This window comes from Crocuta crocuta, unplaced genomic scaffold (assembly GCF_008692635.1).
Source record: "Crocuta crocuta isolate KB4526 unplaced genomic scaffold, BGI_CrCroc_1.0 scaffold42, whole genome shotgun sequence".
Classification (NCBI taxonomy): Eukaryota; Metazoa; Chordata; class Mammalia; order Carnivora; family Hyaenidae; genus Crocuta; species Crocuta crocuta.
The window spans coordinates 217,209-243,873 of NW_027528744.1; the positions used below are offsets into that span (position 1 = coordinate 217,209).

General features: G+C 37.8%; 1 protein-coding gene and 1 pseudogene across 1 annotated transcript in view; one reads left to right on the forward strand and one right to left on the reverse strand.

Annotated features, from left to right (window-relative positions):
- Window positions 1–26,665, forward strand: part of MCTP1 (multiple C2 and transmembrane domain containing 1) — a 292,860-nt gene that overhangs the window by 212,760 nt on the left and 53,435 nt on the right. The window contains exon 16 of the mRNA XM_077755308.1: window positions 9,524–9,577. Coding sequence (XP_077611434.1) covers window positions 9,524–9,577 — 54 coding nt within the window. The remainder of the gene's footprint in view (window positions 1–9,523; window positions 9,578–26,665) is intronic.
- LOC144224369 (large ribosomal subunit protein eL32 pseudogene) lies at window positions 26,202–26,664 on the reverse strand (annotated as a pseudogene).

Genomic DNA, 26,665 nt, shown 5'->3' on the forward strand with positions numbered 1-26,665 from the left:
GAAAGAAAATCAAATTAGTGTCGGAATATTTTTTCTACACATGTCCACCTATTCCCCTCACCCCTTCCGTTACCCCCAACAGACTGTTTAAAATAGGGAGTAGCTGCGAATTTCTGTACAATCAAACCTAATAGAGCAGTATGGTCCAAAAGTTTGCGAACGTTAATCTCCAAGATAAAAGATTGCTGCTGCTGCTGTTGTTGTTTTCAAATTCCGTTGTTCCCAAAATGTAGTATTTTCCCCTATTCCATGTCCTAAACCTTAGATTTATCTTAAGAGGAACTTCTTGACTACTGCAGCTTCAATGCCCCCCATCATGCCTGCAGGGTTAGAACAATGCACAGTTCTGGGAAGAGTGTACACGTGGTAACTCTAACAGAGGTCAGACCACTCCCTCCTCTTACTTTGCAGAAAATGTTTTAAACGGATAATGTGGGCTCTTGATGAAATACTTAAAAATTCCTAGGCTGGTTTTAGAGTTTGAAACATTTAAAATTGTGCCCCTTCCCTTCCTTTTTTTTTTTTTTTTTTTTTTTTAAACAAATCTGTGCTTCTGGAATGGAAATCTGGTTTTATATAGAGAGGCTCGAGTGCATAGTTTTCTTTTTTATTTGAGATCTGTTTGCTTTGAATTCACAGAGAAATCTGCCTTTGAAAATACTAAATTTCATAAAATAGATTAGTGATGCATCTAGTGATCTTTTAATTTCACTTTGCAAAGCATGTTAAACAATTCAATTTGGGGGACTTTTTATATACTTCTTTTTTAACCTGACAAAAAAATAGTTTCAAAAAAGCATTGTCATTTAAAAAGCACACGATAGGTTAAGAGTTGACCTATTTTTTTCCTGCTCTGTCAAATTAATATGCAATATCCTAAGACACCAAGCTTAGACTTTTTCCTGCCAGCAGAAACACAATACATTGTGAAGCCTTTAGATGGAGACATAGTTCAAATAAACACTAGAATTCTGTTCACAATGCTTTGTGTAAGTCTAAGAATGAACATTTAAGAATACTCAAAAGGAAATATGAAAAGAAATTCATTTAAGATGCTTATACTGATTATAGAATTTATATTATATTTGGTCTTTCATAATGGAAGAGGTTTCCCACATATTAAGCTGACACTTAAAAAAATAAAAGGTTACATATTCTTGGCCAGTAAAGTAAATTTACTGCCCTTGCACCTTACAGCAAAGCGTATTATACTGCAAATAAGAATGTTGTTGTTGATGATGCAGAATACAGGCTATATGTAATCAGTGGCATGCATCAGAAGTCATCTGATAGCCACATTAAAGCCACATTTCCTATTAAGAATCAGACTAAATTACAACATGGCACTTCCCAGAATGAGCCAAGGAAATGCATTCTGCAAGAAGAAATAATTGTATTTGAGTGTCTCTGTGAAAATCAGGAAGTCTTTTAGCAGTAAGTAATAATGCTTTTCTTTTTAGTCTGCCTTCTTTTGTATTGCAATATATTCAACCTCACTGGCAGGCCTATCACACTAATTATTATTACATCTAGTGGTTCAGTTATCTTGATGACTACTGTGGCTGAAATACTCCAAGGTCAAAGCTTTAATAGCGTGAATCAAACTAAGCAGCCATCATACATCCAGTTGCTTTTGAGATACACTAGCTGAAACAGTATATCCCAGACCTGTTTACGACTCTTATTATTCTTTCAAACGTGGAGTAAATTATATGTGTGGCTTAATTGCGCCATTCTTTTGCAAAAGTTCCTTCTCAAAAATTTCGTGAGAAGCAGATGTGCTGTTGTGAAAATGACAGCCCAAGCACACCTATAATGATCTTATTGACTGCAGAAGTCTTTTGCTTAACCTTGGGTACTTTTCAATGATCTGAAATAATCTGAGCAGTTATATGAATCTTCTCAATCCATAGACTTTCAATAATTCCACATGATATTTACACATGTAATAAATTCATTGGCACACAAATGCATGCTCTGCTTGGTTTATGCACACACAAAATGGTATAAATGAACTCCAGACCATGGTGAAGAATACCGTTCTCTCCAAATTCCTTTATATCTCTAGGGTGGAAATAGACATTTAGTTTGTAATGTGTCCAAATATAAGCATCTGTACACATTTGGATGTTCTCTGAATATGAAATTAAATATGAAACTTCTTTCTTTTGTGACAATTTTCTTTCTTTAATTTTTTAACATGCAGTTGCACATCTGGACAGCAGTGATTTCTTCTTTAATTTAAATGTGTTGCTTTTTTATAGACCGTGTTTGAGTAAAGCAATTTGAATTGTGCAACTATTCATTCTGAACATAGCAAAACATCTATTTAATTCAAAGATTATTCCCAAGGAAAAAAGTAAACAGATGAAAGAACCCGGTTTGTGTCAGCTTTGGCTTTTGAGTTTCTGGCCTTGTGGTAACTCAGTCGTTATCTTACAAGGGTAGCATAACCAACATCCTTTTGTTTTGTTTTTTCTTTAAAGAGTTATAAATAAGTGGAAGACTTCATTGCTAGGAAAACCATAATACAAAGTATTTCTAGAATTATTGATAGACCTTTTAACCCCCTTTGGTCAGTTTTGTCTTAAAACACGCACCCTAAACTGGCATTAAAAAGCCGTAATTAGGATTCACTGCCCCCGTGATGACTTTAACAAAGAAGTTGCCCCGAGTCCACTTTTTCTCATCCCTCTGCCACCTTAGTCATCCTTTTCTACATCCCCTGGTCCCCTCCCTTATGCAACATTGTCTGGTGCAGTAACACTGAACATGGCATATTTTTATTCAGATTACCAATGCCATTATTAACATTTTCAGCCAAATAAAATTTTATTTCCTTGCAAATCACAAAGCGTTTAAGTTGTGTTGAATTATAAGTCACAATCTGAAAAGAGCTCCTATGCAACTATACAACCTATAGATTCTACAGATGCAATCTTGCTCCATTTGAAAATGGATTTTTAAAAGGTACAGCCACATACTATATTTTATATGTTAATGACAAGTGTTCAGCAAATATGGAATATGAAGGAAGAAATATTAGGCTTTCAAAAATAACATTATCTGCTTATTCTTTGGCTGTAACGTAGCTGGCATGCTGCATTTGGGGCTGTCTACGTGTGTTTTTTAAAAATGTCATCTTTATTAGTATTACATTCAAGGAATAGTACCAAGGAATCAGTTTCTTTCAAGACCTTCCTCCAGCGTGTGGCATATAAGTCTGTGACGAGCGACATTACAGAAGGTCATGTCACTTTTAACTGCTTGCATTACATCTTTCTGATTTCCCTAGTGCCCTTCCTTTGTTTGATTAATACTACTTGCTTTCAAGCAAGGTATCAGAAAGCATAATTTGGAAAGAGAATTCTAGAGCCGATCTGAGATCTCCCCCTTGAAGGAAAGGGAAAGGAAAAAACAACTTTGTAAAAATGTATCTTTTAGAACACATGTATTTTTTTTCTCAAGGAAATCCTGCATATGTGTTGTTATTAAATTATTGTTGACAAATGTTTGGGCAACTGGACTTCATATACTTGCAAACAAAAGTATGTAGTCCTTATGGGGTTTTATTTGAAGAGGAAGGGGCTGGGGTTTGAGATGAAGACTCCTTTTGTTTTGTTTTGTTTTCCTTTGTTAAGTGTGCAACCCTACGCTCTTTCTAAATGTTAGGTGGTGTTTGAGTTCTCTGGGAAAGGTTGTGGGTTTGTGCAGTCATTAAATGCACTTCAGTAATATATACAGTTTGTTTTTAAAAGCTCTTGTCTGCAGTTTCTACATTCATTGCATTTGGCCAGGGCTCATGTCTCAAAGCACAACCCCACTTCTGAGACACTTTTGCCTTTATAGCCGTCCACTTCATTGGACCGTTAATGCCTGAAAATTAGTGAAAGCGTCATCATTTTAATTGGGAATCTTTATCCAAGTCCCTACCTGTGCCCTTCTATGTGCTTCTTAGTGTCTCTGAAACATGAACCAGAAGTTTGTATGTCATTAAGAACAATGAATATTTTGCCCAGGAAAAGAAAACACCGAACAATTTTTAAAAATTACTGTTTAAAATATTCTTAATTTGATGTTATTTTTCTTGTCACTAATAGGTAACATTTTTGAACACTTACTTCCATACAGAAACCATGCTTGTTACTTTAAACACATGATTTCATTGGATCCTTAATCACACTGTGGGATAGGTCCTATTATCTCCATTTTCCAAGCCACCTTCAACTTCACCTGAGCAAAATGTAATAGCAGATACATTCTGAAGCAGCTTAAAGGCATCCATAGGAAAGCATCTGTATTATAAATCCTCATTTGTAGATGTTTATGATGTAACATTAAAAAGGCACTGGAGGAGGGGAAAAGCCCTCACTAGAGCGCTAAAACACAACACAAAGGCATCTCGCTAACACAACACTTTTCTGCCAAATGTAAAAGCAAATGGTTGTATTGGGTGGTTCTGGCTGCACATTTGTAGAGCAATTGTGCGTAGCCAATTACCCACTTGTGCAGGGTAAGAACAGTTTGGGTTTTGCAAACGAAGAGCCTGATTCTGTAGACCTCTCTGAGTTGTTCTTGAACTTAAGATCCACAGCTGATTTGGAAAATGTGTAAATTAAGCTATTGGCTTATTTTCTGTTTTGATAATATTCTGAAATTTTGAAAATTAACTTGAAGGTAGTAGAAATCTCCAAATCTTAAAGGTTAAATATTTATGGTTTCTGTGTCTAGGCAAATATTTGAAGGCATTTTGAATATTTGCTTTTATTAGTCTGTGTCACCGATTAGGTATAAGGCTTCCCAGACAAGCTAGTTCTCTTCTGTGAGCTAGTTCGGGTCTTTTACATAAAAACCTGTTGAAAGATATAAAGAATAGGGGCACCTGGGGGCGCCTGGGTGGCTTAGTCGGTTAAGCGTCCGACTTTCGCTTAGGTCATGATCTCGCGGTTCGTGGGTTCGAGCCCCGCGTCCGGCTCTGTGCTGACTGCCAGCTCAGAGCCTGGAGCCTGTTTCAGAGTCTGTTTCTCCCTCTCTCTCTGACCCTCCCCTGCTCACGCTGTCTCTATCTCTCCTAGAAATAAATAAAAATATTAAAAAAAAAAACACCCTGTTAAAAAAGAATAGGGGCACCTGGGTGGCTCAGTCGATTGAGTGTCCAACTTTTGATTTTGGCTCAGATCGTGATCTCAAGTTTCCTGAGATCAAGCCCCACATTGGGCTCTGCACTTGACGACACGGAGCCTGTTTTGGACTCTCTCTCTCTCTCTCTCTCCCTCCCTCCTTCCCTCCTTCCCTCACTCCCTCTCTTTCTCTCTCTCTCTCAAAATAAATAAATAAGTAAATAAATACATACATACATACATACATGCATAAATAAAAACTTTTAAAAAAACAAAGAAAAAAGAAAGATATGAGCAATAGTTGATGCAGTCATTTCTCCATTCTGTCAGCAAATATTTCTTGAACATTATTATGCCCCTTGCAATCTGTTAGGCACAATCTGACACCATTCTTCCTTCTTAGCACCTGCAGTATGATCATATGTATTAAAAAGATGCATATAATACATTTTTAATAATTAGTGAAAACATTGAGTTTATGCCTAGGAGTAAAAGTATACTATACTATTCATTTCTTTTTCCTTGCCATATTTGATAGATGCCTTTTGGGTAATTTTAGTAAGATATGACTTAACCAAATCATCCTATTTTATACCTCAAATCTATACAGGTTTTACAAAATTTACTTAATCTACATCAAAACTTTTAAACTCATTTTAGTAGAGATACAAAATTGTAATCATTTTAATAAGATGCATGAGAGTTAGGTGAATTCATCCCCCGCCTCTTTGCTATCCCACTGTTCGGATTTGAGTTCTAGCTCAGCTTCTTGCAGTGTCAGGTGAATTCTTTGGAAGAAATGCAATGTACTGAAATATTGTGGCTATTTCTCCTATTTAAACTTCCATCAAAATTAGCCCAATTTGGAATTACCTAGCTTATAGCACCTTGATTATACTTTGTCACTATTATTTCTATATACTTCTGAATACTTCAAACTTTCAGGAAATTAAAAGTCAACATGAATGATTAGCTTGTAGGCTCCGTTTAAATTATACTGGATTATAAACCTCTTGAGGATGTTTTCAGCTTTGTATCCCCGTGGTACCTAGCACTGTGTTTCTTGGACAAGGGGTTTTATAATAAATACTTATGGAGTTGCTGAATATAGTTAGAAAGAATGTTAAGAGTCCTTTCTTGCTGAGGTTTAATTGCTTTATATGTCTTGAAAATAATTGTAAACTCTCACCAGATGTTGGAAACAGAACTTTGTGTTTCTATGGTTCTTTTGATATGCTGAATGTCCAAATGAAAGACCACAAAATTCTAACATATAAGAGAAGATTTAAAGCAGGCCATTAAATTAGGAACAATCTCCAGGCACCTGGGTGGCCTAGTTGGTTGAGTGTCTGACTCTTGATTTCAACTCAGATCATGATCCTAGGGGTCATGAGATCAAGCCCCGCGTTGTGCTCTGCACTGAGTATGGGGCCTGTGTGGGACACACTGTTTCTCTCCCCTTCTGCCCCTCTCCCCTGCTCAGACTAGTGCTCTTTCTCTCTCTCTCTCTCTCTCTCAAATTAAAAAAAAACTAATTAGGAACAATCACAAGCTGTCAGATGCTTTAGGTTCTGTATTGATTTATGAGAAATGGAGGTTTGTGTTTGGGCTATTCTTTTAAATAAGTTAATGCTTTTAGAATATTTGCGAATAATTATTAGATTACTGGAAGTTCTAACATATTATCTCAGTTTGTGTAGCTTTTTGCATAATACAGTCTTAGCTATTGAAGTTTTCACTCATAGCATATTCCTGTCTGTATCACAAGCCACATGAAAGAAGCCCTAGCTGTCTCTATCTTTTAAAGTTACGAGCTCTGGGAGAAAGATTTAAAAATATTTAATAACCATGATTCTATCACGTTTATTCAAAAATAGAGATACAGACTGGATAAAAAAGAAAAGCACCACAAGAATTAGAAATTATATGAAATGATATAATGCAATCAGAAGTTGGCACTTAACTGAATATCAACCCTCCCCAAAGTTTTAAAAATTTTTGGTTTCCATGGAGAGAGCGAGAGAAAGAGAGAATGAGTAAGTGTATAAAACCATAATAAAACACCTGACACAGAGTGAAATCCCATTTGTAATACCACAGTTACACATTAATCAAGGAAAGGACAAATTATTCGACAAATCCAAAATGACTATTGCATTAGGTTGAAGTAAGGAAACCAGGAGTCATAAAAAAAATGCATTCATGCATATCTACCTACAAGGGTTATATGTACATATCATATACGCTCGATTATTGAATACATTCCTAATTTTCTTTCATTGTCCATTTTCATAATGTAATCCTTGTGTAAAATCAGAGAATTAAAATTAGAGTGTCTGGTAACCCACAAAATCAAAAACTAATACAGAGAGATAGTCAAAAGTTGAAATAAAAAGACAACCTACAGAATGGGAGAAAACTTTTGCAAACAGTCTGCAGATAAGAGATTAATATCCATAATATCTAAAGAACTCCGTCAACTCCCTAACAACAACAACAACAAACAATCCAATTTATTTTTTTATGTTTTAATTTATTTCTGAGAGAGAGAGAGAGAGAGAGAGAGGGAGACAGAGAGAAAAGGAGAGGGTCGCAGAGAGAGGGAGACACAGAATCTGAAACAGGCTCCAGGCTCTGAGCTAGTTGTCAGCTCAGACATGGGGCTCGAACCCACGAACCATGAGATCATGACCTGAGCCAAAGTTGGACACTTAACTGACTGAGCCACCCAGGCAACCCCAAACAATCAAATTTAAAAATAGGCAGAAGCGGGGCGCCTGGGTGGCTCAGCTGGTTAAGCACCTGAATTTGGCTCTGGTCATGATCTCACAGTTCTCGAGTTTGAGTCCCACATTGGGCTCTTTCTGACAGCTCAGAGCCAATAGTCTGCTTCAGATGCTCTATATCTTCCTCTTTCTTCCCCTTGCTTGCACTTTCTCTTTCTCTCAAGAATAAATAAATACTTAAAAATAAATAAATAAAAATAGGCAAAGAACTAAATAGACAATTTTCCAAAGAGAATATCAAAGTGGCCAACAGATGAAAAGATGTTTAACGTCATTAATATAAAGGAAATCCAAACTCAAACCTCAATGCAATATCACCTCTATATCAACTTATCAATGAATTATCGAACATCTTTAGAATGACTCTCATCAGGAAGAGACAATAGGTCCTGTTGAGGATGTGGTAAATAGAGAACCCTGATACATTGTTGGTAGGGATATAAGTTGGTCCCAACACTATGGAAAACAATGTGAGGTTCCTCAAAAAAATAAAAATGGATCCACTATATGGTCCAACAATTAAGCTTCTAATATATATCCAAAGGAAATGAACACAGGGTATCGAAAAATTATCTGTGCTACCATGTTTACTGCAGCATGATTCCCAAAGCCAGTATATGGAAACAACTCAAATGCCTATCAACAGATGAATGGGTGAAAAAGATATGGTACGTATACATAGTGGAATGTTACTCAGTTACAAGACGGGAAGATAGCCTCCCTTTTGTGACAACATGGATAGACCTTGAGCACATCATAAGCAAGATAAGTCAGAGAAAGAGTAGTACTATATGAGGGCATTTATATGTGAAATCTAAAAAAGTTAAATGTATTAAAAAAAGATAGTAAACTGGTGATTACCATGGGATGGAGGGCAGGGATAGCAGTGACGGTGTTTAAGGGTACAAACTTGTGACAGGTAGTAAGTAAGCCGTCCATATCTAATGCACAGTATAATGAACATAGGCCATAATGGTGTATTATATTGATGTAAAGTGATAAGTACTGCCACATTAGCAAACATAATGTATAATTAGCAAAACACAATATATAAATGTATCCAAGTAACACACAGCATACTTTAAACTTATCTAGTGTATTCAATTAAAAAAATTAAAAATAAGTAAAATTTGAGCCATGAAAGATATTAGCTTTATGCCATAGACCACCAGCATAAATCAGTGAACAGACAGTATACTTTCCCTTAGAGTTTGGTAAAAAGTCAATTAGAAATAGCAGAGCTGTTTTCTGCTTAGTTTTCTAGTTCCAAACTTAAAGTGCCTCATTAATACAGACCATGGAGTAAGTAAGAAAGGAAATTTCCTGATGTCAAGCATCTCTCAAATTAACGTTAGTTTACCTTATGCATATTTCAAATTCTTTAAGTCGTCACAGAACATTTCACACACATAGGACTCCCCCAGTGGGATTCACTTCCCTGGTTTCAATCAATTAAAGGCAGAGCATTTTCCTAATCCCTATCTCTAGATCAAATAGTCCCTCTCCATGCATCTGTTTCAAATGTTAATAAAGTTTTCATTTCCAAAAGGTTCAAAATGACAGAACAAAATTCTCTCCTCTTAAGAGCACGGAAATGACTTCTGTTTCTGTCTGCAGGTAGTGGAGGACATGCTGGAGGACGAGGAAGAAGAAGATGACAAAGATGACAAGGTAATTATCCTTCCCAGCACTTGGGTACCAGGGGATGGGGAAATGTAGACATGACACTGTTTTCACAGACAGTTAAAAAAGGAGTCGAAGTGTTTGAGTCCAGAAAATTGGACAGTGCTGTTTATCATCCTAACAATGCCACTGCATGTTGCAAAGAAGGAGAGAGGGCTATAAATCCTCTTCGCTTGTGTCCAGAGCTAGGTCAAATATTTTTCTGCCAGGAACAAAAAAAAATAATAATTCAGCTTGTCTGGAACTTGATAGCTCTCGTGAAGATAACAGCAGTGACAACTGTTTTTGAAGGGCAAAAATTTGTCCTATCTTGAGTATTACAAATCGGGCTACACTTTGGAGGAAGAGAGAAGTGAAAAAATAGCAGTCTGCTTAAGTTGAACATGGATATTGTCATCTCTAATTTTCAAAAGAATTGCTCAGCAAAAGAACACGTGTGTGTGTGTGTGTGTGTGTAGGCTCCAGAGGGCATTTACATAATCCCAGTGCTCAGGGCCCTTGCCTAGACTTGACTTGGTGTGGCCCTGTGGCTTCTTGGGCAGGAAAGCCTGTTGAGAGGTTATTTTTGAATTGCTGGTTGGCATGGGAATGGCGGCCATCGTTAAAAAAGAAAAAGATCCCAGCTAGTTTCTGGAATCGCTTGGAGTGGCCGTTCCCTGGGGAGAGGGGACAACTGGAGGGATGAATTAGAATGAATTTGAACCACTGTAGTGGTGTCTGGGGTCAGAAGAAAGTCTTTTTATAGGCAAGGAGGATAGTGATGCTGGTTTATCAAAATCCATGGGCATTTCTAGATAGAAAATCTAAAAGGTGCTAGGATGAAATTGGGAGGGAAGAGAGAATATCATTCATTATTTCCAAATTGTTTGGCATACAAAACCAGATTGTGACCTTCACTGGAATCTGATTTCTATTATAGTAAAGCAGTGAATTTTTGGAATAAAAGAGAACAACAGCGTATCTTAATTTATGCCCTTGACCTTTGATTTTAGTAGAGATGTACAATTATACCCCTGTGTAAGAATTCACATGCTGGAAGCAAGCATTAGAAATGTAAAAAAAGAAAACAAAAAAACAAAAACAATTCACAGTGATTAGTCAAACCCCACATGATTTTTTCTTGACCAATGTTCGATGCTAGAAGGAGAATGAAAACATAGACACACACACACACTTTCTCCCATCTAATGCTGTTCCAGACATTTTTAAATTGATAGAGCTTTTATGTGAAATTTTTCTTCTCTATATCATTTAGTCATTAGTGACATCATCAAACATAAACTCACAAAATCTCCTTCCCACAAAAACACATATGTGCTTGTTTTTAATGTTAAATAACATGAACATACACTTCTGGCAATAAATGATATGATTTATTGTTAAGGTCAGTAGTAGAGCTGTAGAGAGCTTGTATTTTAACTCAACATGCCAGCCCTGAATCATCATTTCTCTGCTGATAAACACTGAGCTGCCATCCATTTATGGCTATTTTCCTTTGCTTGTTGCTGCTTTATTATTAAAGCCACCATAAAGATTCATTCCAGCAGCGGGCGTTTCTCCAGAAATGTTAATAGATGGAAACCCTTAGTGAAGTCTAGTACTTAAATGTCCCTGCTTGAAGGCAACCTGTATTTTTTTTTTAAGCCAGTTTGTTGATACTTCAAACCACTAATCTCCCCTTTATGGTCATTTTTTTAATAGAGAGAATGTTAGGAGTGGGAAGCAAATCACACTTGGTTAACTACCTCCCCAAAACCTAGATGTCGAGTGGAGCATGCCCGGTGGAAATAGCACCAGGTCTCTGCAGCGGCATCTGTTGTAATCTAGTGTTTAGGTGTCTGCAAACGACACCCTGGTTCTAACACATTTGCAGATCTGGTACCAGAGTTGATTGCAAATGAGTGCTTAAATAACTGTGTGAATTCTACTGTATTCTTGTGCACAGGCTGCTGACAAACAGTGTGTTTTCCGTATGAAAGCGTCGTGAGCTGATTTTCATAAATCCAACCCTTTATTTGAGTGATATGTAAGGAGGCTTTTCCTTTCTACTCATAATGCAATTGACAGCATAAAAACCATATCTGAGCAAAAAGAAAATCTCAAGAATAATAATTTTCAAAAGACTTTTAGGGGCTTGCGTAACAGAAGAATCCTAGAGTGGACGTGTTAAAATAGAAAGATTTTACCATAAGAAATGAAAATATAAAAGGATCCTTCAAGTTTCCATTTACCAGCTTCCGTCTCTTGAGTGGCTGTCATAGTGGCAAAGGCTGTAAAGTCTTGGCTATCAGTGTGTCTGAGTGGGAGAAGGGTAATTTCCTACGTTAAAAGAATCCATTGGTTCCTCTGTTTAAAGTTTGTGTATAGAGTCGTGCATAATGGAATTTCAGGAGAAAACAAATGTGTTTTTTGCCATATGAGTGGGCACTGACCTCTAGCTCTCATTATTTCTCTGTTTTCTCATATGGCATAATAGTGGGGTCAGGTCAGTGAGTCCTCTTATAGGATAAAAGTAAAAAAGATTAATAAATGTGCCAAAGCCTCACTTTAATTGAACCTGAAGCATATGTTGCAAGTATGTAAAATATGTCCCAGATATTACATCGAGGCTGGTTTCTGGGCTTTCCCTGATTACCACAAGGCAGCTATTAGTCTTATAACCTTTGGACTTGGGGGTAAATGGGGTATTACGTGGCACAGAATGAGAGCACCTGTTTTCCATTCAGCAAAGACCCCTGGCAGGCTTTGCCTAAGCCCATCCATATGTTTTCACTTAGCAGATTGTTGGGCGATTATGAAAAGTGTCTTTCTTTAGAGCCAGCATTGATATTAGTCACTCACAACGAAAGGGCAAGTCATTGGCTACTTGACAAGGTCCGTGTGGACATAAAGTGAAGTCGTTTATTTCATTTCAGCTCAAAGTGTTTTCCCTCAACATAATTATATAGATGGCAAAGACACAGGTACAAGAAGTTGAAGTGGACACAGATTATAATTACTTCACCTAACATTTTTGTAAGAGCTTTTCTCTAGTGCTAACTTCAGCACCTGGGAAGACTTTGGTTAAAGTTGGTAAAAGTTAAATCACGATTCACCTGGAACCCCAGTTCCTGAAGCTTTTCCACACAATGGGCGTTTGAGGATTTTGTTTTTCATGTGTCCTTCCTTTTTATTAAAACCGCTAATCATTATTCAGGTGAGGGTTTGTGACCTTCAGACTTAGCCTTCATTCTAGGACCCATTGTCCACATTTGCTTGAATCTAAAATTAGGTGGCTTCTTTCTTAATCCAATTCCGTGGTTTTCACAAAGGCAGAGAATGTGGGTTTTCAATGGTGGGTCTTAGTTATGAATCATTGACTTGTTAATATTTTCACTTATCTGCATTATGTCGTAGCACTAGATGAAGCTGTACCAGAGATGAAATTTCCCCTGAATTAAATGTGAGAAAGGCATCCTACTGCTTTCTCAGTTCCCTTTGTTGTAGAGCATTCTCTCAGCCGTCAGCCACAAATTCACAGTTTGATCTGATTTTTGACCTGACACCAAATCCTGCCTTTGTGGTTAAAAGAATATCTTAGTAAATAAGGCTTAGCTAAATTACCTAGGTGGAGCTATCAACAAGCCATATAATAGTGTTTTTGACCATGTTATTTATAATAATACAGTGGTCAATCTGCATAATCTAGACATCTAATTAATGAAGATCAGCTTTCGTTTTGTAGCTTAAAAAGTTTAGGCATGCTTCCCATGGTGTGTCCTACACTTGTAATGGGATCCAGCTGCAATATCAGGAAGCAGAAGATAGAACGCAGGTTTTCCTCAGGATAAGCTTGGATTCGGATGCATGGCATACTACTAATGTTTATTGATAAAAGGCATTAAAATGTTCAGGCATTTATGCTTGCCTTGCTTCTCCTTTTTCCTCGGCCATTATGTCAAGGTTACTGTGTTTCAAGATAACGAGATGCAATGAATGAAACATATCTGAGTTACTTCAACATACACAGATTGTTTGCTTTAATTCTTGAAATCTGTGTTTTCTGCTTTGATTCTCCAGCCCTACAAATGTATCCAGTATACCCAGGATGCATACGTCTCTGCATCTCAAATCAAGGATGGGGGTAGGGGAGGAGATACCTCTGATATGTGATAGGAGAGAAGAAGATTCTAATGACAAAGTGGCATTTTCTAGTTATATTCAATGAAATAATTACATGGTTGGGGAGCAGATCAAAGCTTTGGAGAAAGGGAAAGAGGAGTCAAGAAAAAAAATCTTTAAAAAAGTCTTGGGGTACCTGAGTGGCTCAGTCTGTTGAGCATCCGACTTCGGCTCAGGTCATGATCTCACAGTTCGTGGGTTCAAGCCCCACGTCGGGCTCTGTGCTGACAGCTCAGAGCCTGGAGCCTGCTTTCAATTCTGTGTGCCCCTCTCTCTCTGTCCCTCCCCTGCTCATGATCTGTCTCTCTCTGTCTCTCAAAAATAAATAAATGTTTAAAAAAATTTAATAAAAAGAAGGTCTTAATTCACATTTAACTGGAATAGCATTGTATTAGTCTATTAGTTTTCTATTGTTGCATCCCAAATGATGACAAACTTAGAGGCTTCAAACAAGCTACGTGTATTAGTTCTCAAATCAGCAGGTCAGAAGTCTAGGCATGGCTCAGCTGGGCTCTCTGCTCAGCATCTCATACTCAAGATATCAGCCTCATCTGAGGCTCTGCAGAAGAATCCACTTCCAAGTTCATTCAGTTTTTTGGGAGAATTTGGTTCCTTATATTTGAAGGACTGAAGCCCTCGTTTTCTTATTGGCTTTTTACTCCCACTGGTTCTCTTACGTGGTCCCTTCCATCTTACATCCATCCATGGAGAATCCCCCTGTTGTCAAATCTAACACTTCAACTCTCTTTCCTCAGGAAGAGCCTAGTCCCTCTTCAGGTTTCACCTGATTAGATCAGGCCCACCAAAGATAATTCTTTCTTAAAGTCCACTGTGCCATCTACTATAACCTAATCATGGGATGACTATCCCATTGTATTCCTAATTCCCTTCCCATACAAAGGGAGGGGATTATACAGAATAAATATACCAGAAAGTAGGAATCTTGGCAGTCATCTCAGAATTCTGCTAGATGCTTAGAATTGTGCTTAGAATTTGTTCTAGATCCACTCAGGCTCTGGAACAAAAATGGAACCATCTTTGTGTTCCTTGTATGTATCTATTGCCAGGCAATGCCGTAAGTGTCTTATAGTAAACAAATTAGGAAAGCCTGCCTGCAGGGACACATCCTTTCAAAGATGATAGGAAGCATCTCATACCAGAGGTACAAACTGAAATATATGTTACTGAGGTAAACTTCATATTTTAAACTGAGTCATAGTACAGTATGTTCTACTTCTTATCTAGTTCTGCTCTGGGGCAAGGGGTGTTGGGCATGCAGAAAGGGTGATGGGAAACTTGCTGCCTCCTTCTGGGAAGAACAAATAGGCAAAAAGCAAGGAAGGATCCATTCCTCTTTAAGGATGTGTATTGGTGCTCAGACGCGCTAAGGTGTTAGCCCACTGACCTTGAATCAGCAGGAACACTCTACTTCATTTAGAACCATAGCAACATTCATACTAGAGGATGCCCAAGAGAAGGGTCAGAAGGACGCCTTGCTGCCCATGGCATTCAGCCTCCTGCAGGGCAGGAAGCCTTCTGAGCTCACATGCACAGTCAGTGCCCTGACTCAGCCTTTACTGGTGTTGCCCCTGCACAGCCCCTGGGGGCCAGAGCCCGTCTGCTGCACCTGGCTGGGCCTCCGAGGTGAAGCTCTGCAGCCCGGTGACTCTGACAGGAGTGTCAGGGGAAGTGTTCACAAGGATTGGCGTTTGCTTGATAGGTGCAGTGAGTCAGCCTCCTTAGTAAGAGTCCACAACTAGGGGCTTCTGGCACCAGGGCACCCAGGTGTTTCTCATTCCAGGACTCCCTTGTGGGCCAGTCTAATTCTGGAGATCCTCTGAGCAGTCCCACACACTCAGCACATCCCAGCCCATCCTCTCCTTGCTGCTCCTAGTTCAAGTCATTTTAAAATGGGGAAACTGTGCTTCAGCCAAGCATAGGTGCATTGCCAAAGGTGACATAAACAATAAGTGGCAGAGCCAGGACTGAAGCTCAGGTTTTCCAAGTTTGGCATCTTTATCCTTCCTTAAAACTAAGTTTTATGGGAAAATAGAAATCAAAGAACAAATGCAAATTACCTTAGACATGATCTTCAGGCATTCTGGTAGCATAATCAGGGAGTCTGGAGCATAATCCATCCCTGCTAGGAGCTCTTACAGAACTAGAAACCTAGTTCTTCGCACTGCTTTCTTGTACGTTCAGCCATTTCCCACTACACCAGCTAAGCAGAGGTGTGGTGAGCAGATAATAACCTCTCAAAGATGTCCTGCCAGCAGTTCTACAGCCCAGGAGAGGGTGTGTCCCGTAACGTAGGCTCAATAAACACAAAAAGAAGCTGGAGACCCAGAACTACAGCAGCAGAAGGAGCCGCTGGACAGCACCCAACGTGGGGGTACGGAGCCAAGTCCAGAGAGCTGGCATTAATAAAACAAACGGAAGAGGGTGGAGGGCAGGCTGGGATTGGAGGGCTGAGCTGCTACACCAGCTTTGGAGATGAAGGAAGGTGACCACAAACCAAGAAATGTCTGTAGCCTTTAGAAGCTGGAGAGGGCAAGGAAGTGGATTCTCCCCCAAGAGCCTCCAGAAAGAAATACCGTCCTGCCTACATCTTGATTTTAGTTAGCTCTGTGAGACGTACTTGCAATGTGTAGACTGCAAAAGTGTAAGATAATAAATCTGTGTCGTTTAAGCCACTAGGTTTATTCATTACAGCAGCAATAGAAACTGATACAGATGCCTTCCAACAGCATCTTCCACATACAGACGTGTGTGTGTGTGTGTGTGTGTGTGTGTGTGTGCGCGCATTTTAAAGCACTGGATCTAAGTTACTAATTTTCCTTATTAATATACTCTTCTATATAAATATGGCTACACAGTTCTTCATTCAATATGAAAACTAAAAACAGTATAGCAAAGCAAATATTATTGTCTAAACTGCCTTAGTTTTTATTCAGAAAAGCTTGTCCGAAAATGAGAGGGCTAGTACACTTGCTTATCTTCCTGTTGAGGAGCCTGTATTATTCATTTGTGACTACAGCACCAAGGCATGGTTGACTCGATTTTTCAACAGAAGAATTTCACTTCCTTAGAACATTCATTCTATTTCTCAAAACATTTCACTCTACAAAGCATCAGGACAGAGAGTATTAGTCCTATTTTGGTCACAGACCCTTTGAATACCTGAAGAAAGCTGTAGACTTTTTCCCCAGGAAAAAAAAAAAAACATACACACATAACCACTTAGGCAAAAAAAACTTTCTCATGCCTTCTTTTTATTACAATGGAAATTGAATTATTTTTAGAGTAAAGTATCTTCATAAAGTCATACCTCTGTTCCTCTCACTATCTTCCTGTTGACATTAATGCCTATTTTCCTCAAACACCTGAGATAAATGCAAATTTTTTCAAGTAAAAATAAAGTTTAGTTCAGCTCAGAAGTAAGCTTCTACAAGAAGGCTGATGTTTGGCTTTGATATTGAAATTATGGAGTGGTTTTTGACATAGCAATAGGCTTGTTATTTTTGACATCTGTTTGACTATGACTTTTCAGTTGCATGGCAATACATGCTTAAAACACTGATTCGGCAAAAGAAAACAGCAAACAAAATGGGAGCTGCCGTGGTTTTATTAGATGAGGGTTAAGCATAAACAAATTCCTAGAGTTCTCCAAAGTCCTTGTTGAATTCATATCATACCGTGCTGAGGAGATCGTGTTTTAAATTGTTTGCATCACTAATACCTCATTATTTTTTTTAAAAAGAAGAATTACGGGGAACCTGGGTGGCTCAGTCAGGTAGGCATCTGACTCGATTTCAGCTCAAGTCATGATCTCAGAGCTTCGTGGGTTTGAGCCCCACATCGGGCTCTGTGCTGGCAATGCAGAGCCTGTTTGGGATTCTTTCTCTTTCCCTCTCTCTCTCTCTGCCCATCCCCATTTTGCACTGTCTCTGTCTCTTTCAAAAAAATAAACTTTAAAAAAAGGGGTTAAATATTCACGATTCCATGTTAAGGTCATTGGAGGCAGAATTTTAAAAAGCTTTTAAAAAGTTAAGATTCCAACTGTCTGTGGATTTCCACCTGTAAACAAGTCGAAAAACTCCATTACTCTTTGTTCCAGTTTTCAGAAGTATTTCTTCAGCCTTGGAAAGTTTAAGTAAATGCCCCAACATGCCCTACAGCATGGCAGTAGAGCTAAAATAATTTAAATAGGAAGATCTCCTTCGATAGTTTGGCGAGAATAATCACCAAGTAAAGCAAACCATGAATGGGCTGTTTCCTGTGGTTTATTCTCATCATTGGATTTCCTTTGCCTCAGAAAAGCAGAACTCATATTTGAAAGTCAATCACATGTTTCAAGAACGGTCTTCTGGATAGCTAGTTATCGTCTGTATTGCAGCAGTGAACTTACTCTTATATTCCCATTTCTTGACGAAACTTCTTGAAATAGTGTGTCAGCTCTGGCTCTCAAGAGGTTGACAACATCCGTAGAAATAGACACAGTTTTTTCAGGATTGCTGGCAGAATTGTTGACACTGGCTGACACCACTGCATGTTGAGATGAGGAGCATGTTTCTTCACCAAAGCAGCAGAACCAGATGTGTTGCCAAGCATCACAGATGCTCTATCGGAGCCCAGAGTGCCAAGATTTTTATTCTGCCTGAAAATTTGTTTGGCAAAGAAATTCTTCACCGTGTTAAAGACATTGACTCTGCAGATTCTCAAAGAAGTTCACAAAGTAGGAATTCTTTGATTGTAAGAACTTGTCGACAGGAGTTGGCTATGCAAATAGAGGTATCTATTTGTATTATTACATGCAAAAGGGAGATATTAAAGACATGTCAGAAATTCTGGAGTGTTGACATCATTTGATGAGAACACAACTTCAAGAAATGTGTGGCTTCATCAACATGTTTCCAGTGACATGTGGGTTATTTTTCTTGGTGATATGATGAACGCAAAAAAAAAAAGAAAAAAAAAATTTTAATACAAGTCTTTTTTTCCCCTTGGGGCAAATCCAAAACCAGGTAAAGTCCCAGTCTTTAATAACCAAGATGTCTTTATATAAAGAAAAAAGATCCACAGCGTCTAATAGATTTTCACAGTAGGCAGCACGAGCTACTCCCTTTCATTGTATTGGTTGCATGCTTCCATTGGCCAGAATCCTGCCACGTAAGAAATACTGTACTTTTTGTATTCCATAAAACTCCATAATGAATAGAAAATCAATAGATATGAAAACCTCATGGTACTCTTTTTTCTTTTGAAATTTTCCTACTTAAGCTAGACTCCAGGTAAACAGAGATGTATGACGATAGTCATGTTAGTACAGTGTGTTTTCTGAGATTCCTATCCATAGGAAACTATTCTAGAGGTCTTAACACTGTAGTGACAGTACTGCCTGTCTGTTTACCTTCAATAGCAGGTTGCTCTCTGTTCAAAATACGCTTCCCTGCCTAGTGATCTCAGGCCCGGCCATGTATGTCACTTTGGCGGACACAGGCCATTTCCCAGCCAAAGGTTCAAAGCTATCCTTGGCTCTGCCATCTCTCTCTGTTCCTTCTGAAACATAGATGGAGCTGTCCACACAGGAGATCCTTCTTAACTTGAATTCTAGAATAAAGGTGATGTGGAGCCAATCCATAAGGGCATGTAGTATGAACAAAAAAATAAACCCTTGTTTTTATAAGCTTTCATGATTTTGAGGCCTTTTTTTTACCGTGACATAATTTAGTTTTGGCTGATAAAGCATTCATCCCATATTATTCGATGTGAATTAATGTGTTAATATTATAATTTCACAGAAAACATAAGTTTTTTAAGTAAAACTAATAAAAGTCTCAGAAAAGAAAATTTAGAATACTTTTTTTAATTCTTAAATTCACAGGCCCACCCACAGACCTTGAAGCCCAATCTCAGACACAGGTTGAATTATTCCCTCTCATTGAAAAATGTTTTCTTTTCCCCATAAACTTAAAGTGAGGGACAAGACACTGAGCAGACAGAGATAAATATGGCAGAATATGGGCCTTTCAGGAATCACTGTCTGATGGGACCCTTGACAACTGTGTAAACTAATAATTCTAATACACTGAGAAAAATGTTGTAATAAAGAGTTTGGGTGAGAAAAACAGGAAGGTGACCATCTTCACAGACTCATCAGCAAATGCTGCACAGAGGAGGTGGTATTTAGTTTAGGTCTTGAAGGATGAGTGAGAGTGTACAGGAAAGTGTGGTATGTGAGGTCAAGGAGTATTTGGTACAATAGGAGCGTAAAGTGGAGGAAAATGACACTGGAAAAGGTAAATTTAAGACTGTGAAGCCTTTAGCCATCAGTTAAGGATTTTGAATTATCTTCAAGCAGTGAGAAACCAAAGGCTGTTCTAAAATAGGGAATTGTCATGATGATATTTGTGCCTATAGGAGGAACTGTCAGGGCACGTGGGTAGTTCAGTCGGTTAAGTATTTGACTCATGATCCTGGCTCAGGTCATGATCTCATGGTTTGTGGGTTCTACCATTCTCTCTCTGCCCCTCCCCTGCTTGTGCCCTCCCTCTCTTTTTCTCTCTCAAAATAAATGAATATATTAAAAAGAAGAAGAAGAAAACTCTGCTTAGTGGGTAGGTGATGGAATAATAAGGAAATGAGACTTGGGATGCCTGCATGGCTCAGTCAGTTTAGCATTTGACTTTGGCTCAGGTCATGGCCCCAAGGTTTGGCAGTTTGAGCCTTCCTTGGACTCTCTGCTGTCAGTACAGGGCCCACTTCTGGTCCACTGCCTCCCTCTCTCTCTGCCCCTCACCTGTTTGTGTACACACGTGCACTCGCTCTCAAAAAATAAACATAAAGAACAGAAGGAAATGAGACTAAAAGTAGAGAAATATGCAAAGAAGTGCTATGGTAACTCCAGCAAGAAATTATGGCAGCCTGCACTGAAAACAGCATTCATGATAATAAGAAAGAAACGAATTTCAGAGATATTTTTACTAGTAAATGTAATAAGATTATTGAAACAATTTATGTTGTCTAGAATAAGGGAAAATGTAGGGTTTCTGAGGACTATAAGATGCCTGGCTGAGATATCCTTGTATTTGTGAAGTGCTTCACATGTTTCAAAGTACTTCTTTTTCTTTACCTTAATTTAATGTTCACAATAACTCTGTGTATTGGCTTATCAAGTATCATTCCCATGCTTCAGTATCAGGAAGATTAACTTGGCTAGTGGGGAAGTAGCTAAGATTAGAAACCAGATAATAAGACTAAAATAGAGAAGTAGTTGAATCTAAAAACAAGTTAACTTATCTAAGAAGAAGCTAAGTCTGGGAATTAGGTAACTTGTCTAATGATGAAGAAAATGAGATCAGGAAACTAACCCTCTAATTAACCTTTCTTCCTGGTCATGTTGTAGCAAAACCTGTTTGACCCACCCAGAGATCACAACTAGGTCACTTGGTATGCAAAATCTCCTGTTCTGGTCAGTATAGACAAAGTGTCCTCCATGCCTGCCCAGCTCTCCTTTCCTTTGGCACTAGGTCTTAAGAGAGACTTTGAAAAACAGGGCAACAAGTCCATATTCAGGGCCTCTTCCCCATTGAGTGTGCTTTCACTGAGTGAAAGCAGATCCAATATGGAAGCAAGAAGTATAAATGTAAATGGAGACAAAATATTTTTGATGCCTCAAAAGTTGATTCAGAAGGAAAGGCATATAATAGCCATGCTTATTCTGACTTTGATCTAAGAGTTTAGGAAAGTATGATGCAAGAGGATCATGCGTCAGTTGAGAAGGCCCTTCTATTGTCACTATTTATAAAATGAAAAGACTCAAGCCTCTGAGTAACTCACACAACACTACAAAGTAAGTGAAACAACCAAACTACAAACTTCAGTCTGTCTGCCTCCAAAGCCTGCCATTGTTTTGTATAACCATCTCCCAGTGCCTACCGCCTACAAAAACCCACTTAGTGACCTAACCCAATAATTTACATTCTTTCATTATTCAGTGGGTTTACTGGGCTCACCTGGTCAGCTCTTGTTTGAATCTCTCTTGTCGGCCTAGCCAGATCTCCAGGTCTGTGGTTCTTCAAGGGCTTGACTAGGCTGGACATTCAAGACGGCTCAGTCAGATGACTAGGGGTTGTTGCTGGCTTCTCATAATGTGGCAGCTCAGTTCTAAGAGCAAGAACCATTTCAAAAGTGAGTGTTTCAAGAGACCCAAGCAGAAGCTGCAAAGCTGCTTATGGCATAGCCTTGGAAGTTCCAGAATGTCACTTCTGTCATGTTCTTTTGGTCAAGCAAGTCACTAAGGCCAGCCCCGATTCAAGGAGAGGATGAATTTGGTTCTACCTCTTAATCAAGAGTATCAAGGTCCTATTGCCTAAGAATCTAAGAGATGGGAGATATTATGGGGCCATCTTTGGAAAATAAAATCAGCTACCATTTCTAAAGAGGGAAAGCTTCTAATAGATGTCTAGTAGCATTAAGGTATATGAAGCCTGTTGCCTAACAGGAGACTTTATCTTAGGTTTATCAGCACATAGTGCTGGATTAGGTTATCTCAAAACTTAAACAAACATAGTACCTTCAAACTGCCAGGTATATCCAATATTTATGGTCCCATATATTTTTATTTCACTTTTTGTTTTTGATTTACAAGTTGAGAAGCATCGAAGGACTGACTGAATTGTCATTCTCTACTTAGCTAAAACCTCAGAGTGTTGCCTAAATCGCTCTCTTGCTTTTCCATAGATAAGAATTCAGCCCAGAAATTTCACTATCTAGCTGAACTCTTCCTTGAAGCTAGTTGGTGGGTAGAAAGGAGTCATTAAAAATCCTTTTTTAAATTCCTAATCAAACTCTAGTGAACACTGATTGTCCTCTTCCAGTGAAAGAGGACAAAATGCCACTGTCCAGTGTCCTGGAAGTGAGACTTTACTTGCTCTGACTGGCTGCCAAAAATAAAAAACCAAGAGAGGAAAGGAGATTGCAGAACATTTCCTTCTTAAAACATAAGAGTTTCTTCTTTTTAGAAAATGTAATTTGAAATTGCCAACAGTTCACATCTGGTATTTTACTAATTTGTTCAAGGACATTTCTCATAGGATTTAAAAGATGACGAACATCTCTGAAAATTTTATTGTACAAATTCTAAGTAGCTTGGTCAAGACTCTTTTCCAGGATCCTTGGAGCTAAAGTTTTTTTCTGCTGTAGTGAAGTAGCATTATGTGGATATTAAAATCAATATTGAGCACATTATATACATATATGCTATTTCTTGGTTCTAGTATCTTAGCCATGTATTCTAATCAGCAATGATTTGAAAACAGGGACAACATCTGTATTCTCTGTGATTCCACACTAGAATATTTTGGAGACATACAGGCAATATAATAAATGATTATACAGATGCTGCAGTCTGATAATGTAAGATTTTATTGATTATCCAACAGAGTAACTACCCTAGGTATTAGGTTTGCTTGCCACAACCTTCAGTGCCTGGGGTAGTTGAACAAGTTCTTTTTTTCCTTTGAGCTGACCTCAAAGTCACATAGTTTCTGAATCAAGGTCCTCAGATTTCATACTTGGCAATTTCTTTCCTTTCTAATGGGGTATATTAGAGAAAATGTGTCACCTTTTGCACCATGTAATACCAAATCAGATCAGAATTCATGCACAATTATGTCAGTGGAAATCTAATAGTACAGGCTGGCTTATCTCTAGATAACACATGGAAAAATAAACTTCCCCAACTGACAGATTTACTTGATTTTTTTTTTCAGATAAGTTTTTTTGTGAGTAATCAAGCTAAAGAATGTAACTGGATTATTTTTCATACATTAAAAAAAAGACTCTCAACAGTAAAATGGTTGCTAAGTATTCAAGCTCTGTCACTCTGCCCCTCCCCATCCCTTTTCCTTTGAAAAAGTTCCTGGATAATGAATGCAAAAAAAAATTTTTTCTTGCATTAGCTATCTTTATTAAGAGGACTAACAACTCTAGGAAAACAAAATTTACATAAAACATTTACGTAAAAATAACATTCATTGATAGTTAATGGCATGTAAGTAACACAGGTTAGATGATAGTCTACCTGGGAATGATATTAGGCTGCCTAAAAAGCATTCATCCGTGTTTCTCTTTTATAATCAGAAAAAGTCAAAGCCCATCACCAATCTGAAGTTGTCTTGAAACCAATTAAAATAATTTAAGATAAGTTGTACTGCAAATGTGCTTTTTAAGTGTTTTAGACTTAGGATGTCTTAGCGATGTTGTAACCCCTTTTTAATGTTACTATTTATATATAACTACCATGTGTATAGTATTACACCTTTAATGCACTGTATTAGCTGTCACTGGAAATTAAGTGCAAGCATGTTCTTTTTTGGCCTTCAGTTTCTCCTACATTAAACGTTTAAATAATGGTACCAGTAGTAAAAGGGTGGGTAGTGCCCCCAGTGGAAACTCACTTCTGCATCTGGTTGGGTTGTGTTTGGGTTTCTGCACAAAAGATATCACAGTATCAGAATCTCTTAGTGTTTACACACCTGGTATCCAGAACTCTACCTGATGTCTCTTCTCAGGAAATTAATGGAATCAAAGCTAATGGTAGGCATGTTTGATAGATATACCTTGTCTGTAGAGATCTGGTGATAATTCAATCAGAGTTTGTCCCTAGTTGATCATATATCTATGCATTTTTATATCTTGGTGGTTTTCTTCACCAACTCTGTGCTTGCCTCAGTGCCTTCATTAGAAGGTCAGGTTCTGAGGATTTAGTAATTCACCTTGAAAACATACTCTAAGTTGAATGTATCAAGCATGAGTTTTCCCCACTCAGCATGAATTTTATACTATTAAAAAAAGGCAAGCTCATAGCTAAAATATTTTCTTGATCTCTGTTTTTCATTTATATAAAGAAAAGTAAACAGATGCTTACTGATTTCAGGTGTGGTTTTGTTTGTTTCTGTAAGTCATGTTTACTTTTTATATTGTAATGATGTTATACAAACTTTTCTCCATGATGATAAAATTGTGCATTTTCCAAACATACAAAACAATTAGTTTAATAAAAGAGACTATCCACATGGGAGCCACTTGGAAGGGTTATAGCTTATGTGAAAACAATTGATAGGAAGATTAAAGTTCCTTGTATTTATTTCTACACATTTCCCTTCCCACAATCTAAATCATAATGATAGAACTTCTTGTGTGAATCTTTTTCCGTAACAACAAGTAAAAGTAATATGCTAGAAAGAGATCAACTTTTTTTTTAAATGGGTTGACCAACTTTGTCACCTACTAGTATGTTTGCATCTATTTACATACAGCACAGAAATGAAGGTGGAAATATTCTGATTAAAAAAGGAATCAAGAAACTGGTACAGCCCCTCTGGAAAACAGTGTGGAGGTTCCTCAGGAAACTGACAATAGAACNATCAAATTTAAAAAAAAAGGAATCAAGATAGGGTATTTTTGTCTCATTCAATATGAATGATTTAATTCATTCATTTGTTCATATATTCATGCATGTATGAACATAATAAATATCTGTATACCTATGACAAATGTCTGTTCTTGCATCATATATAGACACATTGTAAGAAAATAGGTTTATTTTCCTTTATTCACTATCAATCTTAGACATGCTGTACATCTGTTACCTCCATTTACTCCCCTCTTTTGTTCAATCTTAATTCTTTCCTTTCTGGCTTCCATTTATAACACTGTTCCCTGAACTTGTTCCCTGAAGACATTAGTAACATCACTCGGTCTTCCATATTTTAGTGCATTTAGCTCAATGATATCTTAGCCACCATTAATATCCCCTTCTATCTCCCTGGGCACTGAGATATTTTTACTCTAACACTTCAGTTTTCATCTTTCGTCTTTAGGGTTTACATATCTCCCAATTTTGTTCTTTCTTAATCTATGCCCACAATTTTAACTATCATATCACTTCAATGAAGATAACTCCAAAATCTTTACTTTGATTCATGCATTCATTCATCTATGCAACATGTATTATGTACTTGTAATGTTCAAAGTACTATGCTATGTTCTCTGAAGTATACAAATAGAAATGAGACCTAATTCCTCTTCTCAAGGACTAAACATTTCTGGTTATACCTTCTGTCTCAAGTCTGTTGTATCTTTCCACCCTTTTGGACATTGAAAGTTGCTTCATCATAAACCCACACTCAACATATTTCCATCTGAACTTGTATTCTTTCCTCTCAAAATAGCTTCCTTTGTAGCTAATGTATTTCTACCAGTAGTGCAAATATTTTACTCATGAAGATGCAAAAAAATCAGTTTTGGTGGTTTTCTCTAATCTGTAATAAAAATTATATAGATTTTATTGTTGTACTCTTCCTTACTTTGTATCTTCCTCTTAAGATTCTCTTGATATGCTTTTTCAGTCTGTATGAAGTGCCATTTCTGCTTATTCAAGACCCATTTATCCTTTTTTTTTTTTTTTGGTGTGGTTTATGAACACAGATATGGGCACATAAACTGTATATTCATTTTCTTCTCTGCACAGTCTGTCATTGGGATTGTGACTCTGATGGCCAGCTGAGCTGTTCTTTCCACAGTGGCTTTGTGGTTCTTAGAGGAGACATTGTGATCAATCTGTGTGCAGTAAGATTTGTTGCATATCAGCAGCACTTCAAGCTCCTTGACATTGTGGACTAGGAACTTCTGGAAGCCACTGGGCAGCATGTGCTTTGTTTTCTTGTTGGTTCTGTAACCAGTGTTAGGCATCAAGATCTGGCCTTGAATCTCCTGTACACCCCATTGTCAATGCTTCTGGGTTTTTACCAGTTGCGCTTAATTTTGACATATCAGTCTGACTGGTGCCAGGTGAACTTTTTCCTCTTTTTAATGATCTGGTGCTTCCCCAGAGGTCTGAGGTCAGCCATG